Source organism: Stigmatopora argus, chromosome 14, assembly GCF_051989625.1.
Source record: "Stigmatopora argus isolate UIUO_Sarg chromosome 14, RoL_Sarg_1.0, whole genome shotgun sequence".
NCBI classification, from domain to species: Eukaryota; Metazoa; Chordata; class Actinopteri; order Syngnathiformes; family Syngnathidae; genus Stigmatopora; species Stigmatopora argus.
Window position 1 is genome coordinate 2,073,593 of NC_135400.1, and position 25,553 is coordinate 2,099,145.

At 42.7% G+C, this 25,553-nt stretch overlaps 1 protein-coding gene across 4 annotated transcripts in view; it reads right to left on the minus strand.

The window, feature by feature from the left end:
* Positions 1–25,553, minus strand: part of LOC144088423 (rab11 family-interacting protein 4A-like) — a 77,398-nt gene that overhangs the window by 31,432 nt on the left and 20,413 nt on the right. For all 4 annotated transcript variants that reach the window (XM_077618825.1, XM_077618826.1, XM_077618823.1 and 1 more), the window contains 4 exons: positions 24,574–24,708; positions 22,321–22,356; positions 14,663–14,771; positions 7,346–7,449 (listed from right to left, as the gene is read on the minus strand). In XM_077618825.1, coding sequence (XP_077474951.1) covers positions 7,346–7,449; positions 14,663–14,771; positions 22,321–22,356; positions 24,574–24,708 — 384 coding nt within the window. The remainder of the gene's footprint in view (positions 1–7,345; positions 7,450–14,662; positions 14,772–22,320; positions 22,357–24,573; positions 24,709–25,553) is intronic.

Here is a 25,553-nt window from a genome sequence, read left to right on the forward strand (position 1 = left end):
CTCTCTGGAGAACTTGCAATGTTGAAATACGTTAGATTAGATGGTCATTTTTATCAAACAAATAAAAGTATTAGTATCTTTTCGTTAGACAGTATTTAGATCGTTTCAACAGTATTTCGACTCTAAATACTGTTGAAACGATCTAAATACTGTTGAAACGATCTAAATACTGTTGAAACGATCTAAATACTGTTGAAACGATCTAAATATCTCATATCAAAATATCAATAAGAGAACTCATTTAACACATCAATAAGAGCACTCATTTAACACATCGGCTGCTGCCATTGACTGACATAGGCGTCCAATGAACCTTCATTCTCTCTGGGAGAACTTGCAATGTTGAAATACTTTAGATTAGATGGTCATTTTTATCAAACAAATAAAAGTATTAGTATACTTTTAGTTAGACAGTATTTAGATCGTTTCAACAGTATCAAACAAATAAAAGTATTAGCATACTTTTAGTTAGACGGTATTTAGATCGTTTCAACAGTATTTAGAGTCTAAATACTGTTGAAACGATCTAAATATCTAATATCAAAATATCAATAAGAGCACTCATTTAACACATCGGCTGCTTCCATTGACTGTCATAGGCGTCCAATGAACCTTCATTCTTTCTGGGAGAAATAAGAGCACTCATTTAACACATTAGCTGCTGCCATCGACTGTCATTTTAGCTCCAGTATTTGTATTTCATCACTAAGTGCTGATTTTACAGCATTTTAGTGCATTTTTGGCACTTTTGCGAATGGTCGCATATCGTCGCATTTGGTCGCGCCGACTTTTATCGCTGTCTTTCCCCCGGGAAAATCACCCCCAGAGCCCGCTAGTCATGTCTGATAAGCTCCGGTATTTGTATTTCATCAATAAGTACGTATTTTACCCCGTTTTAGTGAAATGTAGGCACTTTCGCAAATGGTCGTCGCATTTGGTCGCGCCGAGGTTTATGGCTGTCTTTCCTCCGGGAAAATCACTCCCAATTAATGTCTGAAAAGCTCCAGTATTTGTATTTAATCATTAAATGCTGTTTTAAAAACTATTACTCCGCTTTTGGAACACTTTTTTTGGGCATTCTTAACCATTTTTCTACCTTAAGAGAGATTCTCCCATTCATTCTCCCAGAGAGAATGAAGGTTCATTGGACGCCTATGTCAGTCAATGGCAGCAGCCGATGTGTTAAATGAGTGCTCTTATTGATGTGTTAAATGAGTGCTCTTATTGATATTTTAATGTTTGTTAAAAATGACCATCTAATCTAAAGTATTTCAACATTGCAAGTTCTCCCAGAGAGAATGAAGGTTCATTGGACGCCTATGTCAGTCAATGGCAGCAGCCGATGTGTTAAATGAGTGCTCTTATTGATGTGTTAAATGAGTGCTCTTATTGATATTTTGATATTAGATATTTAGATCGTTTCAACAGTATTTAGATCGTTTCAACAGTATTTAGATCGTTTCAACAGTATTTAGATCGTTTCAACAGTATTTAGATCGTTTCAACAGTATTTAGAGTCGAAATACTGTTGAAACGATCTAAATACTGTCTAACTAAAAGTATACTAATACTTTTATTTGTTTGATAAAAATGACCATCTGATCTAAAGTATTTCAACATTGCAAGTTCTGCAGAGAGAATGAAGGTTCATTGGACTGCTTCAATAAAAACACCATCTGCTATTTAATAAATTGACAGTAGATGACAGTAGCCGATCAGGCGACCAAAAGACGACCCAAAGACCGGCGACCCAAAAGACGATGACCAAACTTCCGGGCGACCTAAAGACCGCGACCAAAAGACCGGTGACCAAAAGACCGGCGACCAATCGACCGCACACAATTTAAGCCACCCAGAGCTGGACCGTCTTAATCAGTTCACTGACCTTGACCACGCTCACAACCACGGACCTTGGACCACAGACCACGATCACGATCTCAACCACGCATCTCGTACCTTTGCTTTGGACCCCTCTACTGACCACTCAGCTATCGACCTCCCCGCTACGCAAGATGACGCCACTACGCTTTTCCCCTTGTACCTTCGCCTGGCCCTACCAAGCACACACTGAAAATAAAGAGAACTCGCCACGAGCAAAGCTGTCTTTGTGCCTGCTTCGGGGCCCCCTGCCCACAATAGTAAAAGCACGATCCAGCCAAGCATGGAATCTGCAGGCTCTGACCAGACTCCCATCAACCAATCACCACCACTCATGGACCAGCAGAGTTAGGCGATTCATTTCCTCTTGATGGAGGTATCACAGATATCTCAGATGCTACGTTCACTGCAGGGACATCTCACGCTGTTGCCTCATGCACAGAGGACACAACCTACCTCAGTCACACCAGGTCCCACGGTAACCCTGGCACCGCCGCTCCGCGAACCCTTATCCCGCTGCCTGCTTCATATAATGGCGACCTTGGTGTATGTCTGGCTTTCCTAGTTCAGTGCAGTCTGGTGTTTGAACAAAAGACTCACTTACAGCACGGACCGAGCCAGGATTGCCTACCTCATCGTCTGTCTTCGCGGTGAGGCTTTGTCGCCGAGTGGGAGAGAGGCTCGAGCATGTGCCCCTCCTATGCCCTCTTCACAATGGAGATGCGTAAGGTGTTCGACCACCCAGTACACGGCAGGGAGGCAGCGGGACACTTGATGTCTCTTCGCCAGGGAGTCGAAAGTGTGGCTGGTTATTCCGTCAAGTTTCGTACCCTCGCCGCTGAGAGAGGTTTCAATGGCAGCGCCCTCCAGGAAGAATTTCTGAAGGATGAGTTGGCGTGCCGTGACGAGCCCGGCCGGCTCCCTTGATGTGCTCGTGAGTTTGGCCAACAGAATTGATCGACTCCGAGAACGCCGAATGGAGCGGCTAGAAGGCTCGCACATGGGCGCTGCATGCGAGTCCCAGCAATCGTTTCCAGCATCTCATTCGGCTTCGGTAACCCCTTCTCCCGCGATGATGTCGGAGCCCATTTAACTGGGTCGCACTAGGCTCTCAGAGGGGGAGGGCTCCCGTTGTTTTCCCTCTGCTTTATGTCTTTACTGCGGTGAGAGTGGTCATCTTATAAGGACATGCCTCATTCGTCCAGCAAAAGCAAGAGCTCACCAATAGAGAGGGAGGTGTTGGTGAGCCTAGCCACTGGAGAATACGCCCGTCATTTTCTGCTGCCAGCTTTTCTTTCCTTGGAGGGAAAGACTCATAAGGCCACCGCTCTGGTCAACTGTGGAGCAGACGAGAGCTTTATCGAATGCTCCGTGGCTTCCCAACTAGGGGACTTGGCCATTGGCTAAACCTCTGAGAACTACTGCACTGGACGGTGGGCCCTTAGGCAGAGTAGATGTGAAATATAGAATGTATTTCTCATATATTCATTTATATATATTATGTAGTCAGTAGAATAGAATTTTACTGACACCTACAGATCAGGCCTGTCATCCCTTTGTATATAACACACCTCCCCTTTTGTATTCCCGCCTAAGGTTTGTCTCTGCCTACCTCTATTAAATACTTTCCCCGACCGTTTGGACGGCGTATTTGGGCGGGAGACGTTTCCATTGAATGTGGGCAAAGCACATGTGAGGAAAAAATGGAATGCGAGACATCTCAAGTTACCTCACATACACGATGAAGCAAGGAGGAGCAGAGAGAGTAATAGAGAGATAAAGAAAATAATTAGCAGGTCTCATCCGGCCATCCTCCTCCCCGGTTTGGGCAGGATTCTTCTTTGTGGGAAAGAAGGACGGCTCACTGCACCCCTGCTTCGACTACCGTGGCCTAAACGACATCACCATCAAGAACAGGTACCCCCTGCCTCTCATCAACTCAGGTTTTACCCCGCTTCATAGTGCCCGCATTTTTACCACGTTGGACCTCCGTAATGCCTACCACCTTGTTCGCATCGGGAGGGGGATGAATGGAAGACGGCTTTCATCACCCCCCTAGGCCATTTTGAGTACCTGGTGATGCCTTTCGGTTTCTGCAATGCACCAACGGTGTTCCTGTCCTTCATAAATTATGTCCTCCTAGATATGTTGGACCAGTTTGTATTCGTATATCTGGGCGACATTTTCATTTTTTCACGCACTCTTACAGATCGCAAACAGCACGTGCGCCAGGTGCTGGACAATCGGCTTTACGTTAAAGCCGAAAAGTGCGAGTTTCTTGTACCACCTTTGTCGGGTTTGTTGTAGCCGACGGGGAGGTGTGGATGGACCCTATGAAGATGGCAGCTGTCGCTCAGTCGCCCAGAATTAGGGGAAGGAAGGAATTACAGCGCTTTTGGGGATTCGCAAACTTCTATAGGCAGTTTATTAGGGATTATAGTCGTATTGTTGCCCCCCTCACAGCACTCACGTCCACAAACTTCCCGTTCCATTGGTTGGAAGCAGCGGAAGCCTCTTTTGTTGATATCAAATCTCGTTTTACCTCAGCTCCCATTCTCGCCCACCTGGATTCTAAATTACAGTATATTGTGCAGGTTGATGCCTCGGAGGTAGGGGTTGGCGCTGTTCTCTCTCAGTGCAAACTGGGGGATGGGAAGGTGAACCCCTGCACCTTCTTTTCCCATAGGCTGACTCCAGCAGAACGCAATTACGGCATCGGGGACCGCGAATTGCTCGCAGTGAAGCTGCCGGCACCACCTGGAAGGGGAAAATCACCCTTTTGTGGTTTGGACCAACCACAAGAACTTGGAATATCTCAAGTCAGCCCGGAGGCTGAACCCCGTCAATCCAGGTGGGCCATGTTCTTTTGTAGATTTAATTTTAATTTCTCTTATGTCTCGGGTTCTAGAAACAGAAAACCCGATGCTCTATCCCATGTTTTCCAACCCACGGACTCTGAGGAGGAGCCCCCAACCATCCTAACCCTCTCCTGTGTAGTGGCAACTGTGAGGACTGGCCTGGAAGCCGAGGTCCAAAGTGCCAGAAGAGCATTTATGTCCCAACCTTGGTTAGTCCCAGGGTCCTTGAATGGGCCTACACCTCTTGGCTGACCTGCCACCCAGGAGTTACTTGCACACTGGCGGTGTTGCGCCATGTGCAGTCGATTGGTCGCCGGTCTTTTGGTCGCCGGTCTTTTGGTCGCCGGTCTTTTGGTCGCCGGTCTTTTGGTTGCCGGTCTTTTGGTCGCGGTCTTTTGGTCGCGGTCTTTTGGTCGCGGTCTTTTGGTCGCGGTCTTTTGGTCGCCCGGACCGCGACAACGGGCGACCAAAAGACTGGCGACCAAAAGACCGACGACCAAAAGACCGGCGACAAAACAAGGTAAAACAACACGGTCTACGCATCAATAAAAGCCAACAATGGCCATGAGCAGTTTCACTGAGCCGACGTGTGAGTGTATAAGAGTTTCTATGTACATGCGTTGTCCCTTTAAGAAGCTACGTCAGTCAGGGTCTTAACAAGTTCTCCAACAAAAAACAATAAAAGTCCGGGAAATTTGGAGCTTTTCTTTAGCCTAATAATTACTAGGGCATTAAGTATGACTAAATAGTAATTCGCAGTTTGTATTTAGGGGATTTGAGCAACGATTTAAATGGTAATTATCAATAACCTTCCGGGCGACCAAAAGACCGGCGACCAAAAGATCGGCGACCAAAAGATCGGCGACCAAAAGATCGGCGACCAAAAGACCGGCAACCAATCGACCGTGTACCGTGTTGCGCCAACGCTTTTGGTGGCCAACAAAGGATTTACGTTCCTTCGTATCTGCCAGCCACGTGTGTGCCCGCAGCAAGTCCTCCACCTAGCCAAGTTCCGGTCTACTCTGCCCACTCCTGATTCCTAGTCGTCCCTGGTCTCATGTTGCAGTTGACTTCGTCACAGGGGCAACACAGTCATTCTGATTAAAGTTGACTGGTTCTCCAAGGCTGAGCACTTTTTCGCACTCCGCAAGCTGCCTTCAGCTCGTGAGACTGCAGATTTACTTGTGTTCCGTTTACATGGAATTCCCACCGAAATTGTCTAAGACCGAGGTCCCCAATTTACCTCCCATGTCTGGTCTGCTTTCTGCTCAGCGCTGGACATCCCTGTGAGCCTCTCCTCTGGATACCACCCTCAAACAAACAGTCACTGTGAGCGTACTAACCAACAGATGGAAGTTGCACTTTGCTGCACCACCCAGGGCCACTCGACCACCTGGAGTGACCAACTGCCTTGGATCGAATACACCCACAACTCTCACCCTAATGCCTCTTCCTATCTGTCCCCATTCGAATTTTGCCTTGGATATCAACTCTCCTTGGAGCTGGACCACGGCGCTGGATCGTCTTAATCAGTTCACTGACATTGAACACGCTCACGACTATGGACCACGGACAACGATCACGATCTTGACCACACATCTCGTACCTTTGCTTTGGAGCCCTCTACGGACCTCTCGGCTATCGAATTGTTGTTCTTTCGCCTGACTGGAGGGGGAGTGTTGGATCAATTTCCACTTGGTGGCGGTATGATTGAGTGTGAATGGTTGCCTGTCTCGCTGTATGGGTGCAGTCGAAGTCAGCTAGAATAGTACAGCATCCTGCGACCCTGACAAGAATAAGTGGTGTTGAAAATGGATATAAAGAGGATTTGAATTTAATCCACATTATAGATTTGATGCAGATATCCTTTTCAGTTCCCGTGTCTGTCTGAATGCCAAACAGATTTTTACAATACATATCACAAAATCTTCTAGGAAAATAACTACAAAGGTTCGTAGAAACATGGGTACATTTCCACACCCACATTCTATTGATTCCCAATCAGGATTTTTTATTAACATTTTGATAACCTAAAGAAAGCACAATATTTGGAAGAAAATACTAATTACACTTTAATATGAAAACATTTTAAAACCATTTCTAAATTGGGATGAGTTTTTTCACAGACAATGTCCGTTTTATCTACTTAATTTGGGTTAGACTGCAATTAGCCAACATGGAAATTTTGTGAAAATAACCCATTCTAGGCGGCTTGATGGAGGGTGGTTTACGCGTCGGCCTCAGTTCTGGGGTCGAGGGTTCGATCCCAGGCCGGTCGTCAGTCTGAGGAGATTGCATGTTGTCCCCAGGCTCCGATTTCCTCCCACATACCCAAAACATAAAGGGTACGCTGGTTGAACACTCTAAATTGCCCCTAGATATATGTAAGTGTGAGCATAAATGGTTGTCCGTCTACTTGTGCCCTACGATTGGCTAGCCACCAATTCAGAGAGTCCTCCTGGCTGGTGCCTATCGTTGGCTGGTATTGGCTCCAACACCCCCCACAATTCTTGTGAGCATAAGCAGTTTGGAAAATGAGTGAATGAATAAATGAATTAATAGCCCTTTTCTAAATATTTCCAGTAAATTTCCAGTGTTACTTAACCTACCGATGGACAAGTTGTGTATTTTCCAGTTTTAGTTTAGACTTGAGATCCGCATTCATCAAACTGTCGTTCTCCAGTTCAGTCACCTTCTTTTCAAGATAACTTACCTGAAAAACATATGTTTGTGTGTTACACTAAATAACCATATATGTATGGTGCTATAGTAGTAGTAAACATTAAACACATACACATTCATCAAAAGTGTGTAAATTGTCATAGGTGCGCGCATGTGTATCATCCTTATCATTTGAAAAAAGAAACTATAAGTACAGTGGGGCAAATAAGTATTTAGCCAACCATCAATTGTGCAAGTTCTCCTACTTGAAAAGATTAGAGAGGCCTGTAATTGTCAACAAGGGTAAACTTCAACCATGAGAGACAGAATGTGGAAAAAAATACAGAAAATCACATTGTTTGATTTTTAAAGAATTTATTTCCAAATTAGAGTGGAAAATAAGTATTTGGTCACCTACAAACAAGCAAGATTTCTGTCTGTCAAAGAGGTCTAACTTCTAACGAGGTCCCCACTCATTGCTTAAATTAAAAGCATCTGTTTTAACTCATTATAGGTATAAAACACAGCTGTCCACAACCTCAGTCTCTCACACTCCAAACTCTATTATGGCCAAGACCAAAGAGTTCGATTAAACTTATTTTTGAATGTTTCTGCATCGTAATCCAAGATCATTAAAATTTGTTTATGTTATGTTACGATAGCGTTGCCGTGCAAAAATTATATATATATATATATATATATATATATATATATATATATATATATATATATATAAGACGCACCGCACCAAAACACGCAGCCATGCATGGCAAAACATACACCAGCTTAAACATACGGACACACGCTAAAAACATGTTTTTAAAAAGGCAACGGAAGCAAAACTGAGTTCGGTTATACTTTATTTAGCCATTTTACAATGTACTCACGTTTTTTGATCAACCATCACCCACAAATCCATCAAAGTCCTCATTTTCTTTGTCCAAATGATTCATCAAAAACGCCGGGTTCCCTCTCTCCGTTGTCAGAGTCACTCCCATTGCAATGTGGCTCGACAGAAATGATGCCGGCTTTGGCAAAAGCTCGAACAACAGTGCAAGCAGACACATTAGTCCAAGCGGCCACAATCCATTCACAAATGGTGGCGTAACTAGCCCGGCGCTGCCTGCCACCCTTCGTTTCGTAAAGCTGTTCGTAAAGCTGTGTTCGCCACCTATCATCCATTGTTCCCATGCCGCTCGCAACTTTGCTTTGAACGCCCGGTTGATGCCGATATCCAGCGGTTGGAGTTCTTTAGTTAAGCCTCTGGGAATGACGGCAAGCTCAGAGTTCATTTTCGTGACTTGGTTTTTCACCGCTGCTGTGAGATGGGCAATGGGCATGCATGGAGTCGCAAATCAAATCAGCTTCTTCTTCTTGACTTTGCAAAGCTCGTTCTCCATTTGCTCCATGGATTCGTTGATCTAAAATTCCCTCACGGGTGCTCTATTCCCATGTTCCCCTGCATAATTGATGGCTTGAAGTTTGAACTGAGCTTCGTAAGCGTGTCTATTTGTATTACTCATTTTCGGGGGGCCAAACCAAAATTGTTTTGCAATAAACACATGCCCACACTATATACGGGTACCTGGTAGGGGCATGCTCAGGCTTTCGAGCTTACACATGGCGCTCCGCATTATAAGGCGCCCTGTCTATTTTGGAGAAAATAGACATATATATATATATATATATATATATATATATATATATATATATATATATATATATATATATATATATATATACAGACGCTCCCCTACTTACGAACATTCGAGTTATGAACGGTACATACGAACATGTCTGCAAATTGTGTTTATGTCGAAAAATGTTCGTAAGTTCGATTTTGTATTGCGCGCCTTTTTCCAAGTAGTGCTTCTTTCCGCCGCTAATACCGACGCCTGGCGCTGTGATAGCTCAGCTCACCTAGCATCCACCTTCCTCTGCCCAGTTCGTTGCAATGCGGAAGTGCGTGAACGTATCTCCAGTGCGCAAAGAACCTTTTTCATTTGTATCATTAAATATCTCGTGCATCCATTATTGAATATGGTTGGTGAAAAGCGAAAGGCTTCTATTGAGGGAGGTGCAAGGAAGAGGCAAGCCATTTCATTTGAAATGAGTGGCAATAATAACGAAGCTTGATGCGCGTCAGAAAGTGGTGAGCGTTGCACGTGAATACAACTTGAATCGTTCGACCGTCAGTACCATTTATAAACATAAAGATCGAGCAGCAGGACCCAAATATTGAACGTTGCACAAAGTTTGCAAATCAATTGAATGATGCCATTCAGTGCTACCGCATCATTTATGATGAAAAAAAGAAAACTGCAATCGTCATTAGGTAGCTTCTTTCGGCCATTTTCTAGTAAATCTCTCTCTCTCTAATGTATGTATACAATACTGTATGTATTCTCTCCATTTTATTAAATGTTTTTTTCAGTACAAACCAGTGTGTGTTACTTATACAAGCCTTAAACATACAAATACACGTATATAAACCTTCAATATACTTATACAGGCCTTAAACATACATTATAATACAAAATATAGCACTGAGCAACTTACGAACAAATTCAACTTATGAACAATCGCTCAGAAACTAACTCGTTCGTAGGTAGGGGAGCGTCTGTATATATATATATATATATATATATATATATATATATATATATATGAGCAAGACTTCAACATCTTAGAGACCATCGTCAACATACGATTATTCCACAAATTTTTCATCATATTGTAGTTGAACAAGATGGCCCCTGGAAGAAAATGTCCAGAAAGTCTCCATTAAAGACTAGTCCTAAGTTTTTCTGAGTCAATTCCTTTGATGTCTAGGTTTATCAATGGAATTTATGTCTATGGGCGTGAATTCCCACTTATCCTACTCGGCAGCAGCAGCCTGTTAAGCTACCAACGACGCAATCCGCCCCCTCAACCGTTTCAGGACTTTGACACAACCAAGTCCATTCGACTTTCTTCCCCTTTAAATGCACACTCACGTCGCATGAAGATCTGTTGCTCTATAAACTGCCTGGAACGTTGTCACTGTTTTTGACCAACGTGTCAACAGACGTCCTACTTGGGCACCTTTGTTAACAGGTAGTTGTTATGTCAGCCTCGGCTGCGGAGCGGAGTCGGACCTAAAAGCAGGAACCAAAGGTGCTGGTGCAAAAATGAAAGGTTTAATGTGGAAACAACTAAAACATTTTCATTCATTTTCTGAACCGCTTTATCCTCACTAGGGTCACGGGGGTTGCTGGAGCCTATCCCAGCTGACTTCGGGCGAGAGGCGAGGGACACCCTGAATCGGTGGCCAGCCAATTGCAGGGCACGAGAAGACGGACCACCATTCACGCTGACACACATACCTAGGACCCCAGAGCTATGAGGGCGGCATGCTAACCTAGGGGTGGGCAAAATATTCCACAAATGGCCGCAATTGGGTGCGGGTTTTCATTCCAACCTATAAAGAGGGTACCTTTTCACCAATCTGGTGTCCTACAAGTGCAATCAGGGGATTGCAGTCAGGTGCTTCTTTTTTTCTGCAGAAATCTCATTGGTCAAACTGTCTGTGCTGGATCGGTTGGAACAAAAACCTGCCCCCACAACAGCCCTTGAGGACCGGTTTGCCCATCCCTGTGCTAACCACTCAAGCAGCCGGGCTGCCACAACTACAACATAACCTTACAAATATAGAACTAGGGAAAATCAACAAAAAAACAAACTGAACGGGGAAGTACAGACAGGGAGACGCACACCGACGAAAAGTCAACATAACTATAGACGAAAAATAATCACACACGGACGAACAAAAACACAAGTTTTAAATACACAGACAGGCGTTGATCACAATAACAAACCTGGGTCACAAAAGTGAAAGAGCCAAAAATGACATGGCAGGTGTAACTAATGTACTATCACGTGGACGGGACACACAGGGAAAAATACACCCAACCACCAAACGCTAATTAAACATTTCCCGAATACGGGATGAATAAAGTTATCCAATCCAATCCAATGACAATAGTGAGTGGTGACATTAATAACCATAGACCGCACTCAATCATTTGCAGACCTTATGTACCGTATTTACTCGCGTATAAGCCGCCCACGCGTTTAAGCCGCACCCTTACAATTTTTGAATTTTACAATTTCTAAAGTATAAGTCGCCCCCAATTCACAATTTTCATGAGTACAAATGTGTTACTTTGAAGGGAAAATCTTAAGAAAAATCATCACACGTGGTATTTCTGAGATACTCAATATCATAAGGAAGTTAATATGCCTGTCTGTGAATGCAAAATATCAAATTATTCAATTAGAAAAAAGAAAAATAAATGTTGTCATTCACGCCAGGCATTTCCTCTGTTTAGCTGGATATGCTGTTTCTTTAAGTATTGAGAGTGGTTTTGAGGATTAAAAGCGCTGCAAGCACACGGAAGTGCCTTGCCACTCCCCTGGGATGTTTTGAATCGATTTACCGTAATACTTGGAATGCGCGGGGAGGCTATTTTTAGGGTGAACGTCCGCTGGGTTGATTGCAATAAGTAGCGTGCCGGCAAGAAATAAAAACAGTCATTCAAGCGGTCAGGGCCATATAAAAATGGAGTTTAGTGCACAGACAAAATTGGACGCATCGACCATTTTAGAGAACATTTTAGACTTTGAAGTGCACCCTATAGGTGTGAAAATACGGTAGGTACGAATGCAGCGCCCTAAGTAAGATGGCGGCCCTAGGTAAGATGGCGACCTAGGTAAGATGCGCCCTGAGCGAGCAGTGACAGACACAAGAGAGTCAGTTTTCTTCACTTTTTTTTCTTTAATTTCTTTCATAGACGTCAAAATACATTTTGTTTAGGGTTATATCTGTTCATCTTTTCTCTATTTTTAAATAAATGACCGTATCGGCCGCATTGTCTTGCGTCAGTGTCATTACTCATGGCGTCATGGCTTCATGGCGTCATGGCTTCATGGCGTCCTGGCGTCATGGCGTCATGGCGTCATGGCGTCATGGCGTCATGGCGTCATGGCTTCATGGCCTCATGGCGTCATGGCTTCATGATGTTATGGTGTTATGGCGTTGTCACCTTGCAGTTTTGTGCATGTCGCCTTTTTATGCGTATTTAAGCCGTTCCCCCGATTCAGTCATCATTTTTTTGTCCGTCAAAAGCGGCTTATATGTGAGTAAATACGGTATGTATCCCCACTTCCATACTGCTGTGTTGACGAATGGTGATTCACCACTTCGCGGTTTCAACATTCGCAGCTTCACGACATTGCAGTTTTTAGATTAAGTATTAAAAAAAGTTCAGAAAATGTCAAAATTCACGCTGAAATCGCAACCGAAAGAAGGGAGATGAAAAATGGTGGAAATCAGGGCCCGACTTCTTCCTCGGCACTGAATTAGGGGGCACTCAGCGTCAAAGAAGAATTTCACCGCAGAAGGAGAATGAAGCGCCAAAGAAGAATTTCACCGCTGAAGGAGAATGACGCGCCAAAGAAGAATTTCACTGCAGAAGGCGAATGATGTGCCGGAGAAGAATTTCACTGCAGAAGAAGAACGACGCGACATATATTATAAAAAGCCAAGTAGTATCCCATCTTGCCTTTCCTGTTTTCATCGGATTATACTTTGCATTGCACACATTACCCCTTGGATGAAGACTACACCGAGCCTTTTCCAGCTTCCTGCGGAAGAGTCATTACCGGAGCCAACGCTGGCTCCCCGTTGAGGAGCGAGGACTGATGGTAAAAAGTGGAGCCAAAGCGAGCCGAGAGCGGCTCGGGGCCGCTTCGAGCAGCCGATCGGGCACCAATCCAGCAGCGACACGGTACGTCGAGGCAAAGTTCCCTAACAGAACTGAAGAGAATGGTTAATTTACGGAGCAAGTTTTTTAACATGGATTAGACTGGCCTTTTTGGAAGAGGATTGGATTGGATTGGATAACTTTATTCATCCCGTATTCGGGAAATTTCGTTGTCACAGTAGCAAGAGGGTGAGGATGCAGTAATAGGAAAGGCATTTTAGACATAAATAGATAGGTAATAAGTAAGTTAATAAATAAATACATGAATAAATATATAAGCGTGTTGCTGAAGTATATATATAAATATACATACACATACATATACGTGTACATACACCTATACATATACATACACACACATATATAGGCACATATATATATATACATTAATACACAGGTGTACATGAATGCATACGATAGGTCTTAACACTTTTTGGTTAAAGAGCCTGACAGCAGATGGGAGGAAGGATCTGCGGAAGCGCTCCTTCCTGCAATGAGGGTGCCGCAGTCTATTGCTAAAAGAGCTTCGGAGGGACTCCACAGACTCATGCAGGGGGTGAGAGGTGCTGTCCATGATGGACATCATACTGGTCAGCATCCTCCGCTCTCCCACTTCCTCCACAGAGTCCAAAGGACAGCCCAGAACAGAGCTGGCCCTCTTGACCAGCTTATTCAGCCTGTTCCTGTCCCTCTCCGTGCTCCCGCATCCCCAACAGACCACTGCATAAAACACTGTAGATGCCACCACAATGTCCTTCCCTTACATTCATATTCAAAGATGAACTGAAAGTGCCAGGATTCACATGCATCGCCTGACCCTCATCAGGGGTGGGGATGCTGCTGGCCGACTTCATTGTAAACCTAGCATTAATCCACAAGTTCAACTGTCCTCGTGCTTTAAAAAACGACCAAAATCTTGCTGTCTGTCTACTGGATGTGCAACAGGAAAGCCTGGATCACAAAAGCCTTCACAAAGGACTGCTTCTTAAACTGTTTCATCCCGAACACGAAGCTGTACCTCGCTGAAATGGGGCTGCCCTTCAAGGTCTGGATTGAGCAGGAGGACTTGGACTAAAACTCCCATTAACCTGTTTTTTGGATTTACATCAAGCAGTGAGTATTGCGAGAACAGTATTTAAAGTATTTACAATTTTTTTATATATAGATTATATTTCGATATTAATACATTAGTCTTTTCATGTATTTATAACTGTAATATTTAATGAATAAACTTCTTGATAACTGTACTTGTGTATTTGTAATTCTGTATTTTGTAGGGGTGATCCTACTTAGTGGTTTTTCGATTATCGCAGCCATGTCTGGTCTACATTATCTGCGAAAATCGAGGGAAAAGTTTACTAGTAATTTGTGCAGGTTGTCCCGTGAGGGTTCACCACAGTCTCGTACAAACATAGAACAAGAAAATAATTTTAGTGGAGGGTATTTTGTAAAATTCCTTACCTTCTCTGTAATGTTTAGTTCACAAGAGTCAATACTCTCTGTGAATAAACCCGCTGTGCTGCTCTCTTGACTTGAATCAAAGACATTGTGGTTGGCTTGAAACAGTTGGCTACAGGGAGGACAGACATGTTAGAAATATCTTAATATTGTTTTAACTTTAAGAGAACTTGCTGTGAGCAAACTTTTCTCCATTTCACTTTTGAGGAGTCAAGTTGTTAAATCAAACTTACGGATATCAACATAATATGGAGATGTAATTCCAAATACCAAACCTGAATGCCACTAAAAGAACATTGAAGATAGAGAGCAGCTTTGCACATTCAGCATGAAAACGCATGCACTCACAGTAAGTAAATCAGTCTGAATTGTGATCTGAAAAACCCCAAGCACATGTTGACTTGTGTAAAACCTACACAACTGATGTATTGTACAAATCAGTAGCACCTTTCCAAAAATATTGGAACAGGCCATTCATTCACCCTGATTTAGTGCCCAGCATATTGTAGGGCACAAGGAGACCATTCACGCTCACACTAATACCTAGGGGCAATTTAGAGTGTTCTGCATGTTTTGGGGATGTGGGAAGAAACCGGAGTACCCAGAGAAAAATGCAAACCCGGGAACAGGCGATTTTGTTCATTTTTTGCTATACACTAAAAATATTTAGTTTGTGAAACAAGAGCTAATCATTTCATTTTTCATTTCCAGTCATTTCCATCTGCGTTAACTCAACTTAAACTGTAACAATATTTGGATGAAAAAATGAAGTGAAAAGGGGCTACCATGACTAGTCCTACAGAGCTAATCTTAAATAAAGGTGCAAAAGGTGGATGGTAACTCTAGATGTATTCATCTTTGGAGATATAGATAATGGTTAAACATTTAACTTGGACATATAATTTAACGGTAAACTTTTCCGGCAATAAGACACATTATACAACTATGTTAGGTTACCATAGAGGTATGGAGATTTCAATTTGTCTAAGGAGATAATCCCACAAATCTAATTTGCAACCTTTATGTATTACTCGTTAAGTAATAAAAAAAAGAAGTTTTTCTACAATTGATCATAAAGGACTAAAAAGATATTTTGAAAATATGATTTTAATTAATTATCAATATATTTAAACACAGGGACCGTTTTTAATTGGAATATTTATTTTTTCAAATAAAGCCTATTTTTTTCCATATCTAAAAAAATATTTCATTTTTGCTGATCCATTCATTATTTTTCATTCATTCATTTTCCATACCGTCGATCCTCAGAGAGACAAACGATCATCTGCACTCACAATCATACCGCCACCAGCAAGAATTGAGCCCACGCCTGCCCGGACCAAAGTCAGGCGAGTGAACCTCTACACCACGAGGTTCTCTTGGTTAACCTTTTGTATAATTGACTTTTTGCAAAAATGTATATACAGTGGTACCTCGTCATACGACCGCTCGTCATACAAAATGCTCGTCTTACGGGGGAAATTTCAATCGAATAATTCGCCCGTGATGCGGTCAAAATTTTGTGATGCGACCAAGCCAGGTGGCCATGGCATTTTTTTTGCATATCTTTCGTGTATAACAATATTTACGAGCACCGGATGAGCTATTCAGACCAGGAAACGCACAACGCGCATGTGCGGGGAAAAGAGGGCTTTCTGGGTAATGAAGTATACTCGTGCTCGCAAAAGCATCCCCGGTAGCAACTCTATCATAGGCGCCGTTCGAGGGGATGCGAACACAGATGCTACAAGCTAAAAGGAGCCGCTAGCCAGCGCCCCCGAAGCTCCCATGAGCAGCGGGGCGATCGCTGATAAAAGACTCTGCTTGTTGGCTGCTCATAAGAACATCGGGGGCACTGGCTCGCAACAGCATCCCCGGTAGCAACTCTATCATAGGCGCCGTTCGAGGGGATGCGAACACAGATGCTACAAGCTAAAAGGAGCCGCTAGCCAGCGCCCCCGAAGCTCCCATGAGCAGTGGGGCGATCGCTGATAAGACTGCTGCTCGTTGGCAAGTGGTCGTGCGTTCTCCGATTGTGAGGACATTTGTGTGCATCATTTTCGGAATATTTTGAAGGGAATAGTACGACAGCAAACAGCCCATCGATAGCGAACGTGAGGGTGGAGTGTTTGTTCTGTTTACGAGAGCGTTGTGTGGAAAAAAAAACCGAAGCCCCCCGCCCCTTTTGTGCCCCTCTCCCCTCGGCGAAATCCGCCCAATTTTAGTTAGATTAAACACTTTATTTCTATTAAACCACTAGTTATGTGTTACTTTGTTAATAGATGGGGAATTAGAAGAAATAAAACATTTTTCCAATCCAATATCCTGTTTTTGGTGTTTTTTCAGAGGGCTGGAACGAATTATTATTTTTTCCATTCATTTCAATGGGAAACGTCCGCTCGAGTTACGAGAACCTCGTCATACGATCTCAGCCTCGGAACGGATTACGCTCGTATGTCAAGGTACCACTGTACTGTTGTGACTCCGTCAAGCTTTGAGACCATAATGGCACAATTTATAGCAGGGAAGCGTATAACGAAGTCTGTTAGGGATTTATCTCATCTCATTTTTTGAACTGCTTTATCCTCAATAGGGTCGTGGGGGGTGCTGGAGCCTATCCCAGCTGACTTTGGGCCAGAGGCGGGGTAAATCCTGAATCGGGGGCCATCTGATCGCAAGGCACAAGGAGACGGACAATCATGCACACTCAATTTAGAGGGTCCAATCAGCCTACCATGCATATTTTTGGAATGTGGGAGGAAACCGGAGTACCCGGAGGAAACCCACGCAGGTGGAACAACCTGGATTTGAATCCAGGACCCCAGAGCTGTGAGGCCGACGTGCTAACCACTCGTGACACCGGGCCGCCGGTACAAAATTCATATGTAAATTACTATTCCAATACAGTGGTACCTTGACATACGAGTGCCCCGACATACGAGCAATTTGAAATACGAGTAAAATTTCGGGCAAATATTTATCTTGAGATACGAGACAAATTTTGATATACGAGCATACAGCGGAGGCGAGAGGCTGCTCATAAGAACATCGGAACTCCCTCGTGTAATGTCTCTACGAGCACTGCGCGGAGCGTTGCATTTTTTCAGTGTTTTTTTCCCGTTAGACAGTGCGAATGGCGGATCGATCGCTAATACGAGAGGTGTATATACTACTTCTCGATGGCATGTGGTCATGCGTTATCCTATTGTGAGGACATTTGTGTGCATCATTTTGGGAATATTTTGAAGGGAATACAAAAGCAAACAACCCTCGATAGGTTGCGTCTAAAAGTCAGGGTGGAGGCAGGGCAAATAGAGCCAACCCGGCCGGGAGAAGAAAGGTATCAACATTTGAAACAAAATTAGAATTAAGTTTAGTGTAATGTTAGATAAAACTTATTTTTGAGTGTCTGAATCGTAATTCAAGTTCATTTTAATTTGTTTAGGTTACGTTATGAGCGCGTTGCCATGCAAAAAGTCAACCCCCCCTGTCCGTCTCTCTCCCTTCCGCGAAATCCGTCTAATTTTAATAATATTATACACATTTTAGTAGTATTCAACCACTAGTTATTTGTTTCTTTGTTAATAGATGGCGAATTTAAACAAATCAAAATGTTTTTCCAATCCAATATCCTGTTTTGGGTGTTTTTTTCAGAGGGTTGGTTTGTTTTTAGTTCATTTCTATGGGAAACGTTCGTTTGAGTTACGAGAAAATCGACAAACGAGCTCAGTCCCGGAACGCATTAAGCTCGTATCTCGAGGTACCACTGTATTTGAAAACAAGATCCAAGTTACGAAATCCCCCAAAACGTAAATACATTGCCTTTATCCGTTATTTTATGTTGAAATTCCAGTGGTAGCGTTACGTTCCGCTTGACAATCTCCCTAGACGCCGCTGGCCTTCCATTGGCTATCTCACAACAACAACTATCTTTTGCCTGCCGTTTGTCATCATGGAGTTTTTTTTTAGTTGTTCGAATGTCAATAAAGCAACATTGTTCTTTATTTAAAATTATTGGTGAGAATGAAATGAAGAAACGGGCCATGTTATCCATCGAAGAAAAAGAGATGTTAAAAAATATGTGATATGTGCTTGCCTGATATTGCAAGGGGGTGGCCCGGTGGAGAGAGTGGTTAGCGCACCATCCTCACAGCTCTGGGGTCGTGGGTTCAAATCCAGGTCACGTCCAACTGTGTGGAGTTTGCATGTTCTCCCCGGGCCTGCATGGGTTTCCTCCGGGTACTCCGGTTTCCTCCCACATTCCAAAAACATGCATGTTAGGCTGATTGGACACTCTAAATTGCCCCTAGGTATGAGTGTGGGTCTGCATGGTTGTCTGTCTGCTTGTGCCCTGCGATCGGCTGGCCACCGATTCAGGGTGTCCCCCTCCTCTGGCCCGGAGACAGCTGGGATTGGCTCCAGTGCCCCCCGCGACCCTAGTAAGGATCAAGCCGTTCAGAAAATGAGATGAGATGAGATATTGCAAGGCAATACAGTCGTAACCCACCTACAATCACTACCATTTGAAGCAGAACGAACAATTAAAAGCGATGATCCCTTGGCATGACTCTATACCAGTGGTCTCAAACCGGTCCTCAAAGGGCCGCAGTGGGTGCAGGTTTTCATTCCAACTCAACAAGAGGATACCTTTTGCAAGTGTAATCAGTTAATCAGTTGATTGCAGCCAGGTGCTACTTATTTTAGAAGACACCTGATTGGTTAAAATGTCGGCACTGGATCGGTTGGAACAAAAACCAGGACCCACTGCGACACTCGGCGGAATCGGTTTGAGACACCTGCTCTATACTGAATGACAACATGGAGGTGGATGGATAGAGGAGGAAGAAATTGCAGGGTTGAAGGTAAACCTAAACCGGTAAGAAGCAGTGGTGAATAAAACGGTTAAAAAATTAAATACAAAAAATCACAAAATATAAAAACATTAATAAAAAAATATAAGTTATATTTAATGTTGGGTAGTTTTAATTTCAAAATTTGAAGTCATTTAGATTTGTGTTTATGCGGTTTGTCTGTTGCCTAACGTTACAATTATCCACCGGCAAAAATAAAAAAAGTTTGACCATGTTTGTTATTCATTTTAATACATTCATAAATATATTTTTTTAATCATTTTCTCTTATATTTGTGTTTCTCACCTTTTTCAGAAGAAATTTGGAATCTGATCATTTTTAAAGGGCTCAGTTGGTAGTTTATTTGAGGACCGTGGAATGAATTTATCAAATTTACATATAAAATACTGCTCTAATTATGAAAAATTCCTGTCACAAAATAAGTTCTGCAACCAATACATTTTGTAAGTAGAAGTACCACTATACGGTGGTACCTTGAGATAAGAGCTTAATGTGTTCCGGGACTGAGCTCGTATGTCAATTTAGTCGTATGTCAAATCACTGTTTCCCATTGAAATGAACTAAATACAAATTAATTTGTTCCCACCCTCTGAAAAAAAAAAAAAAACAATATTACAATGGAAAAACATTTGTATTGGTTGTAGTTAACCATCTACTAACAGAGTAACAAATAACTAGTGGTTATGATGTTTGATAATAAAATGACGCATTATTTTATACAACGGGGAGTTCGTGGATGGGCGAGAGAGAGAGAGAGAGAGGAAGAGAGAGTCACTTGACGGATGCGCTCGTAACGTAACATAAACTTTAAATTTAACTTATATAAACTTGGATTCCTGTACACACAAATTTAAACCTTCTTGAGCAATAACCAAGGCAAAGAGGTTAATGTATACCTAAACACACACTTAAAAAACGTTTTAATCTTACATTACACTAAATTTAAACCTTCTTGTGGAATAACCAAGGCAAAAAGGTATTCCACCGCGGCTTTCGGCAAACTTCCTGCCTGGCGACCCAGCTCAGTCTCGCGGACACTACTCATGTTTCTCGATTATTTCGTGCTTAATATCGATTGTCATCATACACCTTTTCTTCACACTACACTTCATTGCACCGGCTTGCTTTGGATCCATTGTATTTCCCTTAATTCAGCACTGACTAATGCAAAAAAAACACGGGAAAAAAAATATAACGCTCCACCCAGTGCTCGTAGAAATCATTGCACGAGTGATATGCGGCGAAGAGACAGTGCGGTGAAATCACAAAGCAGCCTCTCGCGGCCTGGCCAACTGGCTGTCTCAAATGCTCGTATCTCAAGGTAAATATTTGCTCGAAATTTTACTCGTATCTCAAATTGCTCGTATGCTGGGGCATTTGTATGTCAAGGTATTACTGTACAAACATTTGTACAAAATGGAAAACTACAACCATCACACCAAAAGCATACAGTTCGCAAGTTAAATCTGAGAAGCCGCATACCCTCAATTTTAGATGTGACCAGCGCGGTATAATGGAAAGTATCTTTTATTCATTCATTCATTTTCTGAACCGCTTTTTCCTCACTAGGGTCGCGGGGGGTGCTGGAGCCTATCCCAGCTGACTTTGGGCCAGAGGCCGGGGACCCACCGAGTTGGTGGCCAGCTGATCGCAGGGCACAAGCAACTGTTAGCGTGTCGACCTCACAGTCTTAGGTTCGAATCCAGGTCGGTCCACAGGTGCAGAGTTCTTCCCAGGCCTGCGTGGATTTTCTCCGGGTCCTCCCGTTTGCTCCCACATTCTAAAAACATGCATGGTATACTGGTTGGACACTCTAAATTGCCCCTATGTATGAGCGTTAGCTTGAATGCTTGTTTGTCTCCTTGTGCTCTGCAATTGGCTGGCCACCAATTCAGGGTGTCCCCGCCTCGTGTCCGAAGTCAGGTGGGATAGGCTCCTGTACCCCTTGTGAGGATAAAGCGGTTCAGATAATGAATTAATGAAAAATATAATATAGGTAGTTGGTCAATATATCATTTACAGTAGCAAATAAATATGATTGTGTGATTGCGTTAGGATTACTCTTTTTTGGGTGGTTTTCAACAACCTCTGAGCTGCTCCCTCAAGTTGTTTAACACTTGAACAGAAGCACAGAGTTGGGTTACTGTGGTGTTTGGTGTCTGTTCACAACCTGCTAAATGAAAAATATATATGTTCAAGATGCTTATTGGAACTATGAACAAGGACACAAACTTAACTAACTTCAGCTATCCAAACAGCTATCCTTAGTGGTTAATGCGACGTTATCCTACTGAATTGTAATATTCAAAAACAGTAACTCCAACTTCATTCAGATTTATGACTATTATTGCATTTCTGTGTAAGTTAAGCCAGCAAGCTCACTAGCCAGGCTCTAGTGTTATCTTAACTTTACTTTAATAGAACATTTAGGTCTGCTTGTATATTTTACAGACATTTAGCTGGGAGTGACGTTGTACGTCCTGACTATTTAATCGATTCGGAATCCAGTTGTTTTTTGGCTTTGAAAAGGAAAAGAATCGTACTCCCCCAGATAAACTTTTGTTGTAATTAATTTTAGATTTACATATGCCATAAGCACACCGCTTCACCATTTTGAACATCCGCTGTTTCCATAAAGCTGTATGGCAGGTCAGGCAACGGTCCCAGTAACCACAGGAATATGCATTGCGACAATGGTCAATTTTGGGGCAGAGTTTGCAAAAGGTCAGTTGTTATAAAGTGTTTATATACATATATGTGTGTGTAAAAAGAAATTGCCATATAACTCACTGTCCGAATGCTGTGCTGGATATATTTCTGTTAGGGCTGAAACACAAGAAAAGAGAAAATGCGCGTTAAATTAAATTAATTTCTGGTTTTATGATTTCAGGGAAATAAAATCATTCACAAAATTGTGCTGCAGTGCTGTTTTTCTCTTAGTGTTGGTCTTTCTCATCATTGTCCCTCTCTTTAGTTGTGTGTGAAAGGATGTCTATTTGCACATGTGAGAGTGTTTTAGGGATCTGGCAAAGCTGGCTCATTAAGTCTCACAGGGTAATAATCTACTCCTGAGGCTGCTGGCCACAAATTTGTTCTTCTTACGGAATTGGTGGCAGTTGAGGCAGTAGATCGATAGTGGACACGGAGAGTAAGTGATGCTATCAAACTACCATATTTATTCGCATATAACGGACACCCGTGTATAACGCGCACCCAATTTTTGTGACTAAAATTTGGTATTAAAAAAATCTGTGTTTTTTCAGCTCACACCTAGGATTGCACCGGTACTGGTAAATGGCAAATGCTGAACACATGGCGCATGACAAAACATTTATTCAAAAGATATGGTACGGAAACCTGGTAAAACAAACTCCTACCAATATGAACACAATTCTCAAAGGGAATTTACAATTTTAAATCCTTAAAGTCTAATTCATCATCATAATATTTAAAAATTTTCAAAGTCTGATTTATCATCATCATCAGAGTCACCAAACAATTGATTCCATTCTTCTTGAGCAAGGATAGCATTCCCTGGGCGGACTCTTTTCCCTGGAGAAACTTTAAAAAAAAAAAATTACCACCCGAACTTTGCTTCTAATTTTTTGGTACAAAATTTTGCGCGTTATACTCGAATAAATACAGTAGGTAGAGAAGTCACAATGATTCATTTATGCCCACTGACCACGGAAGTAATGGTTGGGTATATGGTGTATGCAGGCCAATTGCTGTTTTTGTGGTCACTGTGGCAAAAATATATTCACAAAAAGATTTCTTCAAAACTAACCACGGGGCAGGAAAAACTCGTTACCCCATAGCATGACAACAAATGGTCAATTCACCTCCAAACTGAAAACAAAAAAGAAAGAAATATAGGAGGGGATACAATGTAGCCCGATAGGCAGTCGGTAGATATAAACACCCACATACACACGCCAATATCTTGGCTACGCCAGACAGCAACTATTGTCCACGACGTGTCTGTCGGGATAAAATTAGGCTGAAAACATGCAGTTGGGTCAGGCAAGAACCCATAAATCTCTATTTGTTCTCACACCGTGCCAGGATGCTGGGATAGAGTGATATTGGGCTGTTCACTAGATTACCCTTGTATCTTCCTTAACCCTAGAATGGTAACCCTCTATTTCAGAAGCGTGAAAGGTAACCCCTTTCACGCCTTGTATCTATCTAACAGTTGAGTGTATGTATAGTACTGCATGTGTTTCATTGATGTACTTTGAGTCATTTGAAGCATAATTTGCCATACTGCAAGTGTTGAAAGGAAGAAAAAAAAATTGGTACGTACTGAAAAATTTACCATTTTTTGTCTGTCTCCCATACAGATTGTAGACACCCGATCACCCCGGGTTACCGTTCTAGGGTTAATGGATGTAGTCAATGTTTTGATTCATTCATTCATTCACTTTCTGAACCGCTTATCCTCAAGGATTGCAGGCGGTGCTCGAGTCTATCCCAGCTAACTATGGGCACCAGGCGAGCAGCCAATTGCAGGGCACAAGGTGACAGACAACCATTATTGCTCACACTCATATCTAGGGGCAATTTAGAGTGTTCAATCAACCTACTCTGCATGTTTTGGGGATATGGGAGGAAAACGGAGTACCTAGAGAAAACCCACGCAAGCCCGGGGAGTACATGCAAACTCCACAAAGTGACAACTGAACTGAGATTGAACCCACGGCCCCAGAACAGTGACGCCAATGTGCTAAACACTTTCCACCGTGAAACAAAGTGAATGTTTTTAAATTTAATTGTTTTTCAGCATACAAAAAAATGTAATCACTTATGTAGACATGTACTTACATGCGCATAAGTATTATAATAACAATTTCAGAAATGCAAATTCTTAAGTACTTGTTTGTGTTGGTACTGTGTGCGCGTGTGTGTGTGCCTGCATGCGTGCGTGTTTGTGCGTGTGTGTGTGCGCGTGTGCATGTGCGTTTGTGTGCATGTGCATTTGGGTGCATGTGCGTGTGTGTGCATGTGCGTGTGTGTGCACGTGTGTGTGTGCATGTACTTAACCTGCTCGCCTTGATGTTTCGAAGGCGAGCATCCAAATCATTTAGCAGGTTCACTTTCTTGCAGCACTGAGAACAGTTGATATCCAGCAGTTCACTGGTATACAGCTGCGGCATTTTCCGAGTTGCATGTCCTCCACTGGGTTACAAAGATAAAAAATTATCCGCACAGTGCAAAAAGAGCAACTAGACAGATTCCCTACTCTCTGGGAATTTGGTTGATGAGGCTGCGCTAAAAGGAGTTTATTGGCACAAGTGTGTTCTTGCACATGCAATTCACATTTTACATTTTAACTGGTTGAATTTCGAGGTAATTTGTTGGGGATTTTTTTTGTCCAGTCCTGTTGAGCCGCTTAGACATGTACAACGACAGATCTAAATGCCTTTTAATGATGGAATTGTTTTGATGTTCTAATGCAGAGTTTGATGTACCGTATTTACTCACATATAAGCCGCACCCTGAAGTGCCTTGAAGTTTTTGAATTTTACAATTTTTCTAATATATAAATTCAGTGGTGTGCCGTCAGGGCTTTCAAGGCCTTCTCGGCTGGCCTAAGAAATATCTGAATCACAGACTGATGTTAATTATATTTTGTCCATGAATACTTATTAAATAATTCCAAATTGTCTGTCAGCTTCCTTTCATTGCTTTCCTCCTGGTTGCACTGCTTCTAATTGTGTGTTTTCATATTGAAGCATTTAACTAATCACATTTCAGCCATTATTTGTTGCCAGGGTCAGAAATCTGCCTCAAGGCCTTCACAATCAGTTCTGCAGGCTCTGCTGCATTAAACAAGCATCGATAAGACTGTTGCTTGAACCAATCAGAATTCGATTTGGTGACACCAAGGCCTTCTCGCAGGCGTAGGGATACGTCATTGCCTTCTCGCAAGCGTAGGGATATGTCATTGTCTTCTCGCAGGCGTAGGGATACGTCATCACTTTCACCAACTATGATTGGCTAGTGATAGAGTGGACGAGCCA